Source organism: Sceloporus undulatus, chromosome 3 (assembly GCF_019175285.1).
Source record: "Sceloporus undulatus isolate JIND9_A2432 ecotype Alabama chromosome 3, SceUnd_v1.1, whole genome shotgun sequence".
Lineage (NCBI taxonomy): Eukaryota > Metazoa > Chordata > Lepidosauria > Squamata > Phrynosomatidae > Sceloporus > Sceloporus undulatus.
In genome coordinates this window covers 208,929,614-208,947,150 of record NC_056524.1, presented here as the reverse complement: position 1 = coordinate 208,947,150, position 17,537 = coordinate 208,929,614, and the positions used below count along the sequence as shown (strand labels likewise).

At 39.2% G+C, this 17,537-nt stretch overlaps 1 protein-coding gene across 8 annotated transcripts in view; it reads right to left on the bottom strand.

The window, feature by feature from the left end:
• SH3PXD2A (SH3 and PX domains 2A) overlaps window positions 1-17,537 on the bottom strand; it is a 342,486-nt gene that overhangs the window by 42,373 nt on the left and 282,576 nt on the right. For all 8 annotated transcript variants that reach the window (XM_042456226.1, XM_042456227.1, XM_042456228.1 and 5 more), the window contains 2 exons: window positions 5,135-5,248; window positions 1,458-1,541 (listed from right to left, as the gene is read on the bottom strand). In XM_042456226.1, the coding sequence (XP_042312160.1) occupies window positions 1,458-1,541; window positions 5,135-5,248 (198 nt within the window). The remainder of the gene's footprint in view (window positions 1-1,457; window positions 1,542-5,134; window positions 5,249-17,537) is intronic.

The following is a 17,537-nucleotide window of genomic DNA, read 5'->3' as shown; positions in this document are numbered from 1 at the left end:
ATTTAAACAAGGCTATCATGTCACCTCTTAACCATCTCTTCTCCAAGCTAAACATACCCAGCTCTCAAAGTCTCTCTGCATACGGCATGGTTTCCAGACTCTTCACCAATTTGGTTGTCCTTCTCTGGACATGCTCCAGCTTGTCATCATCCTTTTTAAATTGTGGTGCTCAGAACTGGACACAGTATTCCAGGTGAGGTGTGATCAAAGCAGAATAAAGTAGTACTATTACTTCCCTTGATCTAGATACTATACTTCTAGTGATACAGCCTAGAATCACATTGGCCTTTTTAGCTGCCGCATCACACTATTTATTCATTTTCAACTTGTTGTCTGCTAGGACTCCTAGATACCTTTCACATGTAGTCCTGTTAAGCCAGGTGGCCGCCATCCTATATCTATGCATTTCATTATTGCCCTAAGTGCAGTCCCTTACATTTCTCTGTGCTGAAATTCATTTTGTTAGCTTGGCCCAGCTTTCTAGTCTATTCAGGTCATTTTGAATTTTGAATTTTGATCCTGTCCTCTGGGGTATTTACTACTCCTCCTAATTTGGTGTCATCTGCAAATTTGATAAGCATGCCCTCTAATCTTTCAGCTAAAACAATCCTCATTTTTAAAATGGATGTTTTCAGCATTCCTTTGTTCAACAACCCTTATCCCTTGACTTAATTTCTGAACACACAGAATCTACCTGTTTTCCAGTCTCTCCCAAATTTGGATCCTCAGATGTTCTGGTTCTCACATCCAATCATCCTTAACTAACATGACCAAATGCTAGGGAAGATTGGTGCTGTAACCCAACAATTCTAGGGGCACTGAATGTTAGGAAAGGCTGTTTTTCTATCCCCTTTTCTCTCCCCTGCAAAAAGAAAACAGCTCAGATTCTTCATGTGCCTTTGTAAAGTAAATAACACATTCTTTTCTCTTCCCTGGAAAAGTCTAATCCACCAAACACAGGTAACAAACCATTTAACAAATCTCTCTCTTAAGCCTATGTGTTCAAGTGTAGGGGTTTTGCATTCCATTTTATTGGGAGTTTCAAAGTGACACAAACTAGCTTTTCTGTGAAAATACAGTAGTGATTCTAGCATGTGGCTTCCTAAAAATGTTACCTTTGTATGCTTGAATGAAGTTTTTTTTTCCAGATAATCAAAATGGCTTTTCCCTGCTTTTTTCTTTTATATGAAGAATTATCAGATGTAAATGAACTGCTTATGAAAGCACACATGTGCACTATTGTTTGCCATTGGCTCCCATCTTGACATGCCTCACAAGTAGCATATAAATGCTATCTAACACTGCTATACACAACCTTGTTTCTGTTACAAAGGAAACAAGACCTAGTCAAAAGTGACACATTTGCCAGCCATTCTTAGCAATGCTGAGTAGCAAGCGAAGCAGCAGCAACCAGAATATGTGCCCTTTAAGGGATTGTGTCCCAGAAAGCAATTCACCTCGACTCTGCTGCCTGTTGACCATCCCTCCCAGTGTCCATCGCCGATCCAAGCGCCTCAGGTGAGCTTTGCGTCTCTTAGAAACTATTGTGGAAAATGGATGAAAACATAAAAGAGAAAAGAAAGAAAATAAAATGTGATGGATGGGTGAAGAACAAAACTCAACAAAACTATGATAATCACAAGGGTTGCTCTTATGTTAGCAAGAATGGGATAAGCTTTGCAAGATATAATAGATAGGTTAAACTACTTGGGACTCATACATGTGAACAGGGTTTCCAATAATCCATTTAGTCGACATCAGTAACATTAGCTAACTATAAAAGACTACATGTATGCAGAATTTTGGGAGCATCAATGACCACAAAATCCAACAGAGATGAAAAATACAATTGTGATTCTCTGAAGATGCCAGCCACAGATGCTGGCAAAACGTCAGGAATAAATTCTTCTAGAACATGGCCACATAGCCCGAAAAACCCACCAAAAAACCCTACAATTGTGGCTTTTTCTATACAGCTGGCTTTTTGTGACTTCAGAAATCCAAAGCATTTGCCAAGGTTGCAGCCTGTTACACAAATAATTCTGTAGAAACAGGGTGGAAAAACCTTTTTTAAAACCTTTACATCCAAACCCACAATTGGCCTTGCCTGTGCCAAAAGGCACTTACAAAGACTTACTGTGATGAAACAGAATTTGCAGATATTCACATTGAAGGTAAGATGTAAATACTGCATTGACAGTAATTCAGAACTGATTAACATTAAGTGAATATTATAAAATTAATTCACTATGGTAATTGTGAGTAACAAGTTAGTAACACATTACTTTCCAATGCAAAAAAATAATAATCAAATAAATAATAATCAAATTCAGTTACTAAAAATTGTTAAAAATGGCTCAAACCTGACTTAATTGCTCAAAAAAGTAACATATTATAGTTGCACAAAATGGTGATCTCAGCATGTTAATGTCATTGCACCAAAAACAATTAAAAATCATTGTTAAACATTGAATTATGGCTAATTAGCTTTTTCACAGATTAAGTCTGAGCTCTATGATACCAGTGGGTACCATTGGAGCATGAGCATTGGAAAACTACTTAGAAATATGGAAATCCCATCCATTAAAATGGTAATTTAAACATTCGGGGATATAATGAGAATGGCTGTAAACGATTTTAGGAAGTAATGAACTGTGATAAAAATTAATAGTTATCTTGAATTTGATGTGCACTTTTAACTTTGAAGCCAACTTTCTCATTTTTTAAAAAAGTTCAAAGGATTCAAAAAGTTAACAAAAAGTTAGGTCAAAGCTGATGATCTCCTACTTGATACACAGTGAGTCAGTAGATTGTAAACAACAAAGGATGATGGTTAAAATAGCTGTGCACAGAGGATACATTAGTTTTATGGTAGTAGTCTTGCAGTGATATTCATAAGTAAGACCAGAAACTGATGGGCAGGACAGTGCAGTTTCTGGCCACTTCGAAGGCAGATGCCACACACCGCTAGAGTGGCTGAAAGCCACATGGAGAGTGCACACAGAAGGGAAAAGACAGCTGAAAAAGGAGCAGTGAAAAGCTGCTCCTTGCCGGTGGCCCATTCAAGCTCATGGCAGTGGCCGGTTTTGGGACGGTAGCATCTAGTTGCTGCAGTCCCATGCCAATTGGGGTCCCACTGGTGCTGCAGAAGCCAGAAGCCACTACAAGCTTCACTGCAGAAGTAATCTAGTTTGATACCACTTTAAGTCCCATGGCACAATGCTATGGAATTCTGGGAACTGTAGTGAGATATTTGGACTTCTCTGTCATAGAGCTCTGGATCCACAATAAACTACAATTCCCAGAATTCCATATCATTGAGCCATGGCAGTTAGAGTGGTGTCAAACTGGATTATTTCTACAGTGTAGATGCAGTCTGAGATAATGTTTCAAATACTGCTAAGTACGCTTACTGCTAAACTAAAGTCCACTTGCTAAGATGTCATGGAAAGGGAAGAACCTTTCACTTTGCACTGCTAGTCTTCTATCAGTTAAAGAAGTGAAAGAATTGCTGTGGGAAGTATGTAGATGTACTTACAAAAAGAAATGCTGAGCCATAAGCAATGGGCCAAATTTTTACATTTGACTGGTTTATTTTTTGTTCCTAATTCCAACCACCTTACACTACTTAGGCCTTTTTGTTTGCATTCAAAATTCCTCTAATGTGCAAAATATGGCTGCCTCTTTTGTCCTGCCAGACAATGTAACCTTCCTTTATCATCTGAGTCGTGTTCTCAGTTGGACATAGACCAAGATTGATCCCTCCTTCCTTTCTCTTTGACTGCAAATGTAGCTGAGTAACAGAATACACAATTCATTACTAAATTAAATGGTGATGGAGGTAGGATAGTGCTAACACACACAGTATCAGTTACTGGTGCGTCTTCTCTTTTAATATTACAAAGGCTTCACTTTTTAGCTGTAAAGATAGTTCAGCCATCTGGAGTATGTTAGGGTGGCACAGCTTGCACTGGGGACCCTAACGCTACTTGATGTGGTAAGTTTCCTTTCAACAATCCTCAAGAGTTTTCTATATCACTTGTTCTGTGCCTGAAGGAACTGCTGTACATTTCCACTCCTGAGGCAGAGGAGGTTTCCATACAGCCTTGGGGTGGAAGGGGATACTCTGTAATTAAGACATGTATCCATAACATCAAGTTTTATAATTTCATTCAAGCAACTGCATTAGAGCGTCTGAGGTGTAGTGCTTCAAATCCTCAATCAAAGCACATTTCTCAGGATGTTTGTATAAAAGTACACACGTTACATTCCATTGTAACTCTTCTGTGTTGACATGAATTTTTTATTTGGCACTAAGCCAGGCATCCTCAGTAAGACAGAGGGGAGCCACAATGTTGTACCCAACTCTGTTGTTGAACAACATTCTCTGTGCATAGTTATTAGATAATGAAGTACCAATAATGGAATGACTCAATAAGAAAGATCATGCTGAAAAGAACTGTGATGCGAGAGAATGAGTTCACTTCGTACTAACCAAAACAGGGCTGCTGAAGGCAACATCATTTGGAGCGAGGCTATATGCTGGGTTTAATAGCAATATTAGACAAAAATACTTGTCAACTGTGTGTGTGGGGGGGGGGGGGGGGGAATAACAGCAACAAGGTATTAAAAATATATGCAATAATTATGCAAGTCTACACATAAAAGATGAAGGGGTTCAAAATAATGAGAATTTTCTCTTTATTTCCAATCTTTTATGAGAGATTTAAGAGAAAATAGACATTTAGCTGCAGTTTTAAGTATAAATAATCATGGATGCATTATTACACAAATAGCCAAAGTATCACTGTCCACAAGTTGCTAGAAATCTGTCACTATTATCACAAAGACTTAACATTTCATAATACACTTTATAATTATACAGTGATGTATATAAATAGTGAGCATTCTTTCCATATCTTCTATTATTACCTGAGTTCAAGCCCAGGTAGCCCAGGATGACATTAACAATATTTTACTCTTCCAATTTTGTTTTAACAATGGCTGCCACTAGATATCCCTCTAGTCTTTGTGTTGATGTTTAGCACATGACTGACTGCTGATTCTAATAGGGCACAGGTCAGTTTTAACAATGTTTTCTTTCTAAAAACAATTACCCCTGAAGTGCTCTTACCTTCCCCTCCTTTGGACATGTTAATTTCAGAATCATCTCTAATTCCACTTTGGGATTCCAGGTATGTGGCAGGAACCCAACCTTGTTCTTCTGATGTGCTTACAAACCACCAACCTGTACAGATTAAGCAGAAAAGGGTCATCATTTTAGACAGAAAGACAAAGGCACCCATGAAAATGCTGCCCTATTGTTTTCTAGTTCTCCAACATCAGTGTTTATCCCTTCTTTGATAAAACTAAATGCGCATTTCAGAAATAAGCAAGGGCTGATGCTGGAGTGTACCATACATGAACAAGATAAGATCCCCAAGTGTTAAAGTTACCAACCATGCCACAATAGTTCTGATTATTATGTGTGAATCTGAAAGTTGGACAGTGGAGAAAACCGAAAGGAAAAAAGAATCACTTTATCTGAAATGTGCTGCCGGATGATAACAGACAAATCAGTGTATAGCAGAGCAAATCAAGCCTGAACTCTCACCAAAATGACTAAGGCTATCATACCTTGAACATATCACAAAACAATATGACCCATTAGAAAAGAAAGTAATACTTGGTAAGTTGAAGGCAGAAGGAAAAGAGAAAGACTTCATTATAGATGGATTGACTCAAATCAAGGAGGTCATGGCCCTGAGTTTGCAAAACTTGAGTGAGGCTGTTAATTAACAGAGTGATTTGGAGTTACTCATAGAGTTGTCATGTACACCACACATAACAACGAACCCCCACTTACCTAAGAGCTCTGAAGGAAAAGAGATCATTTTCAGGAGTTTGGTGAAGGTAGAGGTACAAGTATGTGTGAGACAGATATGTTTTCATCTTCCTATCCCATACTGAGGCTCCCCCTGCCATGCTCTTTAGTGTTATAGGGCTCAGCTTCAGGATTGGTTGCCAAAACCCAATGCAAGCATCTAACTTCTACATGGCAGTAGAGACTGGGGAAGGGAAGTCTCTAAAGGGAAAAGCAAATCTTTTGCATTCCCTTTCCATGAAACAGGAACTTTTAGGACTGCAAATTTTAAATAAAGTATATATTGTTGAAAACAAAAAGTGTCAAAACACTCATCTTTGCCTCAAGGAAATATGGCATTTCTGGTAAACATTACTGTTAGTTATATTAACTATTCACAAATGCTTCATATTAGGTTATCCCACAAAGCATTGAGCAACTGAGGGGCCACAAGTTATTTACTCCTGCTCTCTACCCATATTTGCAACCCATACATTTCAATAGAATTATATTCCAGACTTTGCCATTCTAACCTACCTACCACTGGGAAGTCCCACCAAGTTCAACAGGGCTTACTTTAAAGTAAGTAGGCAGAACTACAGCGTAAGTGTCTAAGCATGGTGGGAGACCTCTAGGATATTCCAAATACAGATTGTTGTTTTTCTTAAATTGCCATCAAGTCAACTTCAAGTGATGGCAACGCTATGAATGAAAGACCTCCAAGTCACCCTGTTATCAACAGCCCTGCTCTGGTCCTACAAATTCCATGGTTCCTTCAGTGAGTATATCAACCTGTAAAGCAGTCTTTGTTTCTTACTGCCTTCCACCTTAGCAGGCATTTTATTTTCTAATGAGTCATGTCTTCTTATGATATATCCAAAGTATGACAGTCTCAGTTTAATCAACTTGGTTTCTAGGGAAAGTTCAGACTTGACCCATTGAATGCTGATACAGTATAAGTACTAATGTTTGTGGGGAAGATTTCTTTTCACAATGATTCCACAAGACATACATCCAACATAGTAATATTAATAGTGTAACAATATACATACATGTAATTAAGAGATCACTGTATTTCCCCCACCTCCACCTGATTTTTTCTATCTTTCCCACCCAAGTGATCCAAAGATATCTTATTTCTATCTCTCTCTCTCTCTCTCTCTCTCTCTCTAGTCTCCCCTAAGGCTGCATTACTATTGGTATTCTGCAAAACACATTTTAACATAACAATGACACCTGTAAAAACCATACTTAACAATGGCTGGAGGCTATCATAACCTGATTAAGTCAATCCTTTTTTTCCAGTTTCATGTTTTAAATAAATGCAACACATCTTTATGAATCCTACAGTATAAATATACAGTATTTCATGTAAAGTTCCCATTTAGGTTGAAATTGACAGTCTGCAAAGCTACTTCTTCAGATATTTTTTTCTGTTATGCAAACATCATAAATGATACTTGGCTTCATAACTACGTTAAGATTTACTGAGAGAAAGAAAGAAACTGATATAAACAATTGCCTTTTACAAACAATACCTTATTATTGTCTTTCAGTACTAAATACAAGTTACATTTACTATTAGCTAGTATTCTACAATAGTAAAAACATGTAACTACTACTATTGGCTATCGCTCTCTACAGAGCCAGTTTGGGGTAGTGGTTTGAGCGTTGGACTACGACTCTGAAGACCAGGGTTCAATTCCCAGCTCGGCCATGGAGACCCACTGGGTGACCTTGGGCAAGTCATATGTTCTCAGCCTCAGGGGAAGGCAATGGTAAACCTCCTCTGAAGAAATCTTGCCAAGGTTCGCCTTAGGGTGGCCATAAACTGGAAATGACTTGAACACAACACACACAGTGCTCTCTGCTTCTTCCAGCCCACACAGATTGAAAGAACCAGCTGAAGCAGCAACTAAGGAAGTTGGAGGGCAACAGAACAACAACTGGGGAGCTGAAGAGATGAACAAGGTAAAACCTAAAACACATTTCTGTTTGTGAAGGGGAAAGGATGCTGGGATAAGCCCTTAGGCTCAAAATCTTTGGTTAACCGCATGCTCACAATGAACCTGATCTGATTTCTAGGTCTGTGAAGACTTTGCATTTCTTCAGTGAAGAAGAAAGGACACTCTCCATATGTTCAGTAGATATTCCCAGCATATCTTCCAAGAGTCAATCCTAGTATGACAAACAGACTCTTAGTGAGCTATCCTGAGTTTTACCACAAGTTAAGTCACGACATGAAGAATTTGCCTATAAATAAGAAGAAGATGGGATAGAACTACTGGAAGGAAAATGAAGAGAGAAACAAGAAGAAGCCAATTGTGCAGAGAGGAACAGTGCATGTATATTGCCCTAGACACTAACAACAACAACAACAACAACAACAAATAAAATTTATTTATATCCCACCTCTCTACAAAATGCAATCCAGATGGCTTACAAGATTAAAATATACAGTCCGAACCCTCAACCCACCCACCCCTTAAAATACAATTAAATAATGTAGAATTTAAAACATAAAACATACTTAAAAACAATACGCTAACTGTGGTGAAGTCATGTCAGCAGTTAAGATTTTCTTTCTGATAGCCAGAGAACTATTCAGGAAAAGCCTGCTGGATGAGATCTGTCTTTATAGCTCTTTTAAAGCTGTTCAGAGTGGTAATATGACAGATCTCGTCCGGCAGGCCATTCCACAATCTGGGTGCAGTAGCTGAGAAGGTCCTCTGGGAGGTCGCAGACAGCCTTGTTTTACAAGGCTGTAACAGATTTTTCCCTGAGGATCTAAGGCCCATTACAGACCGCCTAAAAGCAGTGGTCTGCCGGCGCTGCTGGTTGCTCTGCGAGGGAGCCGCAGCAGCCAAACTATGCGGCTCCCGCACGGAGCAAATAAGAAGCCCCAAAATGGTGCTTCTTCCCACAGTGCAGTTATGACACCGCGAGGCGCCAATGGCACACTCGCAACGTCATAAGCGCCGCACGACGTGCGGACGCTATGCGTCCGACATGTAATAATGGTGGCGCCTGTGTGTATAGGGTGCCGCCATTATTACGCCCCCGTCATGTGATAGGGGTGAGGCCAGTGTGGACGCTAGGTCCCCGGCCAACCCCAATCACATGATGGGGGCACCTCAAGAGCCCGTGTGTAACGGGCCTAAGTGTGCAGGGAGGATTATATGGAAAGAGGCGGTCCCAAAGATAGGTTGGACCCAAGCCATTGAGGGCTTTAAAGGTGATAACCAACACCTTGTACTGGGCCCGGAAACTGATGGGCAGCCAGTGAAGTGATCTTAAGATCGGTGTTATATGCTCTCTTCTGGATGTACCAGAGACCAGTCTAGCTGCCATGTTTTGAACTAATTGAAGTTTCCGGACCAAGCACGAAGGTAGCCCCATGTAGAGTGCGCATTGCAGAAATCAAGACGTGAGGTTACCAGTGCATGTACTACGGTCCCAAGGTCCCTGACTTCCAGCTAGACATTGGGTCAGGACTTAAGATCTGTAAAAGGAGTAGAAGTATTGGGATGTACATTTTGTAGGGATTGTGTGCATATGTGCTTTCAAGATACTTGTTGACCTTTTGAATTTCCCAGGATTTTCTCATGCAAGTAATACTCAGAGGTGTTTTGCCAGTTCCTTCCTCTGAAATCTAGCCTAAAGCACCTGGTACTGATAGGCAGTTTCCCATCCAGGTCATTTAGGCCACCTACAAGCAAATATGGATAGCACTGCACTGTAAGAGTGCGGAGAATAAAGTGAAGTTGTACTTGCTCAGTAGTAGGCCAAAAGGACTCTGCACACAGTATACTGAGAATCAAACTGTTATTTCAACTTAAGTTGTAGAATTCAAAGACATAGCTATATTAATTTGTAGAATCAATATGTAGAGAGATCTTGTGTCACATTTGAGACTAACTGAAAGAAAGAAGTTCACAGCATGAGCTTTTGAAGGCTAAAGTCTATTTCCTCAGATGCATTTTCTAAAGAATTCACAACTTAAAAATTCTCTAGTATGGATTAACTGACTGTACTTTGGTCAGTCACTTATTGTTCCTTCCTTATAAAGTGCCTCAGTGTCCCCTACTTACAAAATAAGACCAATGTCTTCTTCATGACATAAATACAACATAGCTCATAGCTGTGTACATCTTTCAGTTTGTGGTTTGTTTCACTGTTTTTGTCATCTGAATGTGCTCTTATGTACCTTTAATCCTCATTCACTCTATGGGATACCTTTAAATCTGCATCATGCTGACTTCCCCCACTCTTTGTGAAGCCACACAACTGGGCTGCTCATCTCTAGCCTTTTGTGTACCCAATTTCACACAAAAATGTCTTTATTTTATTTTGCAAAGGTTATTATGGTTCTGCCAAGTCCAAAATTAAGGGTGTTTGTGTACATAAAAGTAAAATACTCTCAAAGAGCTTAAGATTGTAATGGAAGACACTGCTAAACCATTAAGTAGTCTGATCCTCCTGTTTCTTTACTGTTCCAAAAGGAACCAAAAATAAAACAAAGCTCCCAGATGACACCACAGCCATTGCTTAGCACCATTTTATCTTTGCCCCAAGAGGCAAAGATTTCCATTTTCTGCCCCAAGAGTGATTTGGAAAACATTGCTTCACAGTATTCCCAGTCAGAGAATTTAAATTTAGCTACACTTTCACACAGATTCTCCTGCCATGACATTCGCCCATGGCATCTGGCTGTGCTAAACAATAATAAAAAGAAAACCAATGGAGCCAACTCATTTCCAAAATGTGCAGATAGGCTGGTGCTGAAAATGAAGAATTGTTAATGGCAGGAAAAGAGAGGAGGTACAGTGAACTCCACATGCATTTGTAATTATGGCACAGAAGTAAACAGACTAGAAGCTGATACACATCTGATCTTAATTGGATGGAAACAGTCCTATGAATTCTTCTTCAGAAGCAAATGTTAGCATGAGTGAAAAGGGCTGCACTATAAAGTTAACACTCTAGTAAAAGCCACGAACTTTGAAGCGTTTCATTTCACCCTGAACTTTGGTTTTGTGCACTAGTATTCCACAGAATGCAAAAGCTGGAATAGACCTAAAGGCCCTTTCAACGTGGATCAAAGCAGACAAATATAGCTTTAACAGTCATGCCAAACAAAATCATTCCATACTCATCTAGAGGAAGGCAAAAAAAGTCAAATCAAACATGACCCATTAGGAAATTTTATCTTGGCTACAATAAATTGCCTAACACACACCAGAAAATACACATACGTGTGTGTGTGTGTGTGTGTGATAGAGAGAGAGAGAGAAAGAATATTTACCTATATAACCAACACTTAACACCATTTCTTAAAACACATTGGATTGCTGTTCAGCGGTCTGAGCAGAAATAATCCTTAAGCATCTATTGTCAGAGGTAGTTTAAACATGTGCAATTTAGAGTATGGCTTTAAATAAATGCAAAGGAGGACATGAAAAGGATGGCATGAACACATATGTCATAAGGGACGCAGACACACTTGACAGAACTAAAAGCTACAAGAGAAAACTCACATCTTCCTCTAATATTAGGGAATGAGCTCAACCAAAGACTACTGTACTTGATAATTCACCTTTATAGTCAAACTGTACATTTACCTTTACCTTACATTATATTAAAGATACATTTAGCACCTATGCTTTCCCATCTCTGTGTCACAGCTCACTTTTATTGGGGCACTTCTCCTGTGCTGGACAAAGTGACTATTTTCCTCCCTATTATTATTATTATTATTATTATTATTATTATTATTATTAACCTTTATTTATAAAGCGCTGTAAATTTACACAGCGCTGTACATACAGTCTTTTTAACTGGACGGTTCCCTGCCCTCAGGCTTACAATCTAAAAAGACACGACACAAAGGGAGTGGTGGTGGGGAAGGGGCCTCTCTAGTAGGATAATACATATAAAATACATAGCAATACAGGAAATGATTCAATAAAACAGACAACAAAAGAACATCAAATAGCAAGTGACAATTATACAATGCCTGGGAACGCTGCCCTGAACAGGATGGTCTTCAACTCCGTTTTGAAGCTGGTTAAAGAAGTAATGGCTCTTGCTCACGGGGGAAGAAGGTTCCAGGAGTGAGGGGCAGCGAATGAAAAGGGGCAAATCCGAGATGGGGCAGAGGAAATCCTGGGCTGAGACAGCAGACCTTGACTACCAGAACGGAGGGCCCTAGTGGGAAGGTGAGGAGAAATAAGGTCTGATAAGTAAGGAGGGGCCAGTCCATGGAGGGCTTTAAACGTTGACAGCAGGAGCTTATGCTGAATGCGGAAAGGGAGGGGGAGCCAGTGAAGGGATGCCAAGACAGGAGAGATATGGTCACAGTGGTGGGCGGTTGTGATAATGCATGCAGCTGAATGCTGGACAGAAATTAAAGGACGGAGGTGCAATTTCCCTGGCTGCAATTTCACCAGTATTCTTTTTTGTACAGCTTAGGTCTTAGGAAAAAAGACACCAGGCCCTCTATCTCCTCACACATTTTCTGTCACAACAACGGTATTGTTGCAATAAAAAAACACACTAGAAGGTAGGACAGGGTAGATGCCATTGCTCTTAGCTACAGTTGTGTACTGATCCTTGGAAGATGCCTAAGCATTTCAATTATTTAGTACCAGATGTTAGCAGATATACAAATATTGCTCTTCTTTATTACCATTGCTCACAAACATTGCTTTGGGGCCAAGAGGTTGAGAAAGGAGGTGGCAACATTCTGATACACAGAATACAAAGAGGGGGTGAAGAGCAACTTTTAAAACCCAATTTCATGGCATAAAGTCATGTAAATATTTTGAAACCGATTACTGGTCCATGTGTGCTGAACTAGCTACCCAGAGGGCTAGTTCAACTCTTCCGTTATTCAGGACATCTTGCAGACACTATTTGGAGAACAGAGTGAAACAAGTGCTTCTTATTTAAGGACACTTGATGGTAAGGAAAGGTATATATAACTCAGGAAAAGTGTTGCCAATTTCAGTAGTAGTGGTGGTAGTGTATTTATTTTTTACCCGCATCTCCCCATGGATTGAGGTGGGGAATAACAACAGACTAACAAATGCACGCCGGAGTAGCCAGCAAGAGCACCCATGTGTCCCTTTGGAGAGCCCAACTGGGTGCCACTTCACTAAAAAGCACACCATTAAATGTCTGAGAAAAATAAGGTTACTGAAAAGTTGACAATATATCTGCTGAACTATTTTTTGGTCAAACTATGGTTTATATCTGGGAGATAACACATAAATAATTCATTAAACAAAACTAAGTTAAAGGTGAATGTCTAATGCTGAGGACTAGAAGTTGGGAAACAAATGACTGTTTAACTGAAATCAGTTTTCTTCAAATTAATTTCGTAAATATAGAAGCCTGGAATTTAAAAAAAAGTATAATTGCAACTCTATGGTTGTAGTTCTGTAAAGCATTAGTTCTAAGTAAATAATGTGAGAACAAAATGGATCTTAAACTCACAAGAGGGGGAAAAATTCAGACTAACTGGTTATACACTGTGGTCAGCACTCTCTTGTCTCAAAGATTAAATCATCCAGCTGCAAAGGCGCACAGAACACCCATGCTGTATTTACAGACAAGGAACATGCTGTGCACCCAGGACAAACAAAGGGCACCCTTTACTGAAGCTGTGAAATTCCACCCTCTATTTTGAACAGATTGGTTGAGACAAATAAGGTTTCTAGTTGCAAGGAGTTCAACAGTACATGAGCAAAGAATGTGCTGAAGTTGCATATTTAGAGTTTATCTGCCAGAGAGGTGTGGCTTTGGAGACTGACACTACCACCTTCAAATTTTCCATAGGACAAGGTGTTGCATTTTGGAACATGTCGTGCAGTGGTGATTACCCTTCTTGGCACAAACCAAGCTCAGAAGCATAAGACAATGTGCTGTTCCATTGCCCTCTACATGTTCTATACAGCTCCCTGTACTGTGGTGAAATTTTGCCTTTTGAATTCTGAAAGGGAACAGGCAGCACTGCACATTTGGGGATGCAGTCTGGATTACACCACAGACTAGATGTATTCTCTCTTCCCCTCCACTCACACTTGCCTTTTAGAGTGTGCCACAAATGACTGCTGTGTAGGCACCCATGTTACAAAAAAAACGAATAGTGGCTGTGCCTGGACCACACCTCCCTAACAGAAAGAGATCTTAAAAAGAAGAAAAATCAGGAAGGCTGCCTTTGCTTCCATGTTAAGCAAACTGTCTAGACTGAGCAAAACTGCTTAGCCAAGAGCTACACAGAAGGAGTCAAGGTTGCAATACTGTAAACCAGTATCTCCCCCCTCTTGCCCCAAATCCCTCTATCCCAGATAATTTCCCCAGGAGACTTCACTTTCTAAAACTACAATGAAACAATGTATTTATGGGGCTGTCAATCCCCTTCCCCCCACATCTTCATTTCTCTGTGCAGGAGTGGAGCACAATCCATTATTAAAACTATTCTGCAGCAACATCTGCAGGAAATTATGTAAAGATCTTTCTGCATACTGCCAAGATAGTGTGAGGTTCACTCTTGCTCCTGAACCATTGTTAACAATTGCACAGAATACTTTATGCATCTCACTCCATTATTCTGAAGGGCATCAGGGACAGAGGGCCGCAGGCCTAGGCTATACTCCCATGCCCCTGCCACCATAAATATTTTCCTCTTTTCATTCTCATAGGATTTTAAATTCTGTTTGAAGAACAGAGTTTAGATTCATATGGATTCAAACTGTAAAGTCAACTTTGGCTTCAGAAATTTGCTTACCCAGCTAGAGCAGCCTACCTTAGCCTTTCAGCGAGATCACCCACGATTGTAGAATCAGAGATGTCTAAAGTTCTGGACAGCCATCTGCCCCATACATGCTCATGCAGAAAGACAGCAACTAGGTTGGTGGAGACAAGACTTCCAATATAAAATAGTTTTGAAAGCAAAAGGGTTTGTCACTCCCACAGCCAATAGATTATAACATGTCCTAAGTAAATAGCAGTAGTGTGTACTCTGGCCTGAAAAGGTTCTGAAAAACAGAACTAAGAATCACACAGATGAACCACAACACAAGCTACAAAAGAATTCAGGGTCATTGGCCAATCTGGCCTAGGGAAACATTCCTTCTTCAAACACAGTGATCAGTCAGTTCTAAAAATGTAAAAACAAAGAGCATCTGTTGAGCCTCACCCAAGAGAAAGCTCTCTTAGCACACATCCATCCCACTTGAATATCTTGGATATCAGACATTCATTATTCTACACCAGTGTAAGGAACGTAATGTTTGCCATTTCATGCATTAAGAAAATGCACTGAATTCCAGAGCACAGTCACTTAAAAAAAAATAATGGAAGTTTCTTTTTCAAAACACTTTTCTTCCACAGTCATGTAAAGAACACTTAGTACTAGCATAGAATTTTTGGGAGGCTTGACTGGGTGAACAAACTACAAAAGCTAGGGTGGGAATCTAAACTATTACTTTTCACTTTATGTAATGGATTGGAAGCCATCAGACCAGCTAAAAGTGAAGCAGGCAACCCATCTTCTTGTTAATTGTAAATTTCTTTTTGATTTGGAAACATGTATATATCAGAGGAAGAAATTGGCAAAGCCACCTCTGAATGTTCCTTGCCTAAGGAAACCCTATGAAATTCATGGGGTCACCATAAATAAGTCAACAGGCAAAATGTGTAACAACTGATTCCTCTCCTAGGCAACACAAGTCAGTCATTCTCTGTGTTTTTAGCTGAACAATATCATTCCATGCATTTGTCAAAACATGTTATTGCTTATTTTCTATTATACAGTACTTACTGTCATTCCCCAGCAGAGTCTGGAAAATGGCATGGAAGGAACTCAGGTCTTTTCCACAGTACACAATTTTAGCATTTTAATACCACTTTAATTGCCATGACTCCAGCCAATATAAACCTGGAATTGGCAGTTTGGGAGCATTAAGAATTCTCTGCTGGACAGCACCTCACCAAACTCTCAAACCCAAGATCCTGCCTGATGCAGTCACAGCAGTTAAAGTGGTATCAAAGTGCTATAATTGTCTATTGTGAAAAACAAAACAAAACCCTAAGCTCAATGTTGCTTACTATTGGCTGTAGTCAGAGGATCAGTGCAATGGACTCATTTATAAATCTATTTCTACATTTAAAAATCCATATAAAAATTGAATATTAAATATGGATTTTTCTAACACATTTTACAAAATATAGATTTCTTAATGTGTTTTATCCTAAAATACACACTTTGGTATATTTTGAGTTGAGAACCACATTGCAAAATTCAGAGAACTATGAAATTAAGTGATAACTGTGTTCCGATCAACACATTGATCCACAAGATGCTGATCAGGACAAAGTATGAATCCTAAAGTATGAATCCCTCAAGCAATTTTAGTAACAGACACTAGGACAGTGTTTTAGGACAGTTTTACTCATAGTGGTAGTTCCTGGACCAGAGCTGGCCCTCAGGCCATTGGCTGCCTGCCCATGGTAAGTTTCCAGGAAAGAAAGAAAAAGGGTAAACATATAGTGCTGGTCCATGGTACATTGTGAAAAATGTAATTGCCAGTCCCCACATCAGATAGCCTAAGTAGTACTGATTTAAGGAAAGACTATAAGAGAAACATACGGTGGTCACCAGCATCAAAAATGGCAGGTGTGTGTTACTTGTACTACTATGAGCAGCAAGCTTACACTTAAATAATCCAAGAAGGAGGGAAACAACAAATGCTATATATAAATGATTGGAATAACTACAACAGGGACGTGTCTCATTCACAAAACATATACATTTGTATTGACAATATTGAGTCTCAATGATTAACAATTGAGCAACTGTATATAAGTAAAAAACATTGTGCTGTATGCTTGTGAATGTCACTAATGATCCAAGTCCATGAAATAAGTATCTGCAGTGTTAGGCAATGAAATTATTCTGCTGCTGCAGCAACAAAATCCAATCAAAAAATCTGAGAAAAAATAATCAATGGTGCTTGCAGCAACGTAGCATGAAAATATAACATGTGGTTTTCACTGGTAGCAGAGTCCTTCATTAATTATACCTTTTTCATAGTGAAAATTTTCATCAGGACGGCTACCTCCGGAGTACTCTGAGGCCGTTTTGACTCTCAAGTAGTCTTCATCAGCATGCTTGAATCATTCTATGCCAGATTAATATTTTAAGTTATGTATTCCATGCTTCCACACCATCAAACAGTTTGGCTTGACTGATAAGAAGATTGCTGGTGATCAGCAATGTTATATTCTCATGCTACGTTGCTGCAAGCACCATCGATGATTTTTTCTCAGATTTTTTGATTGGATTTTGTTGCTACAGCAGCAGAATAATTTCATTAGTGACATTCACAAGGATACAGCACAGTGTTTTTTACGTATATACAGTTGCTCAATTATTAATCATTGAGACTCAATATTGTCAATATAAATGTATATGTTTTGTGAATGAGAAACGTCCCTGTTGTAGTTATTCCAATCATTTATATATAGCACTTGTACTACTACAACACAAATTCATTCATTTCTAGACAAGAAGTTGAGTGAGTAAAATAAGTTTCTCATTAAAACTGGCAGTAATAAAATGAGATTACACATATATAAAACAAGAGGTGTTATCAGTGTCTACAGATTC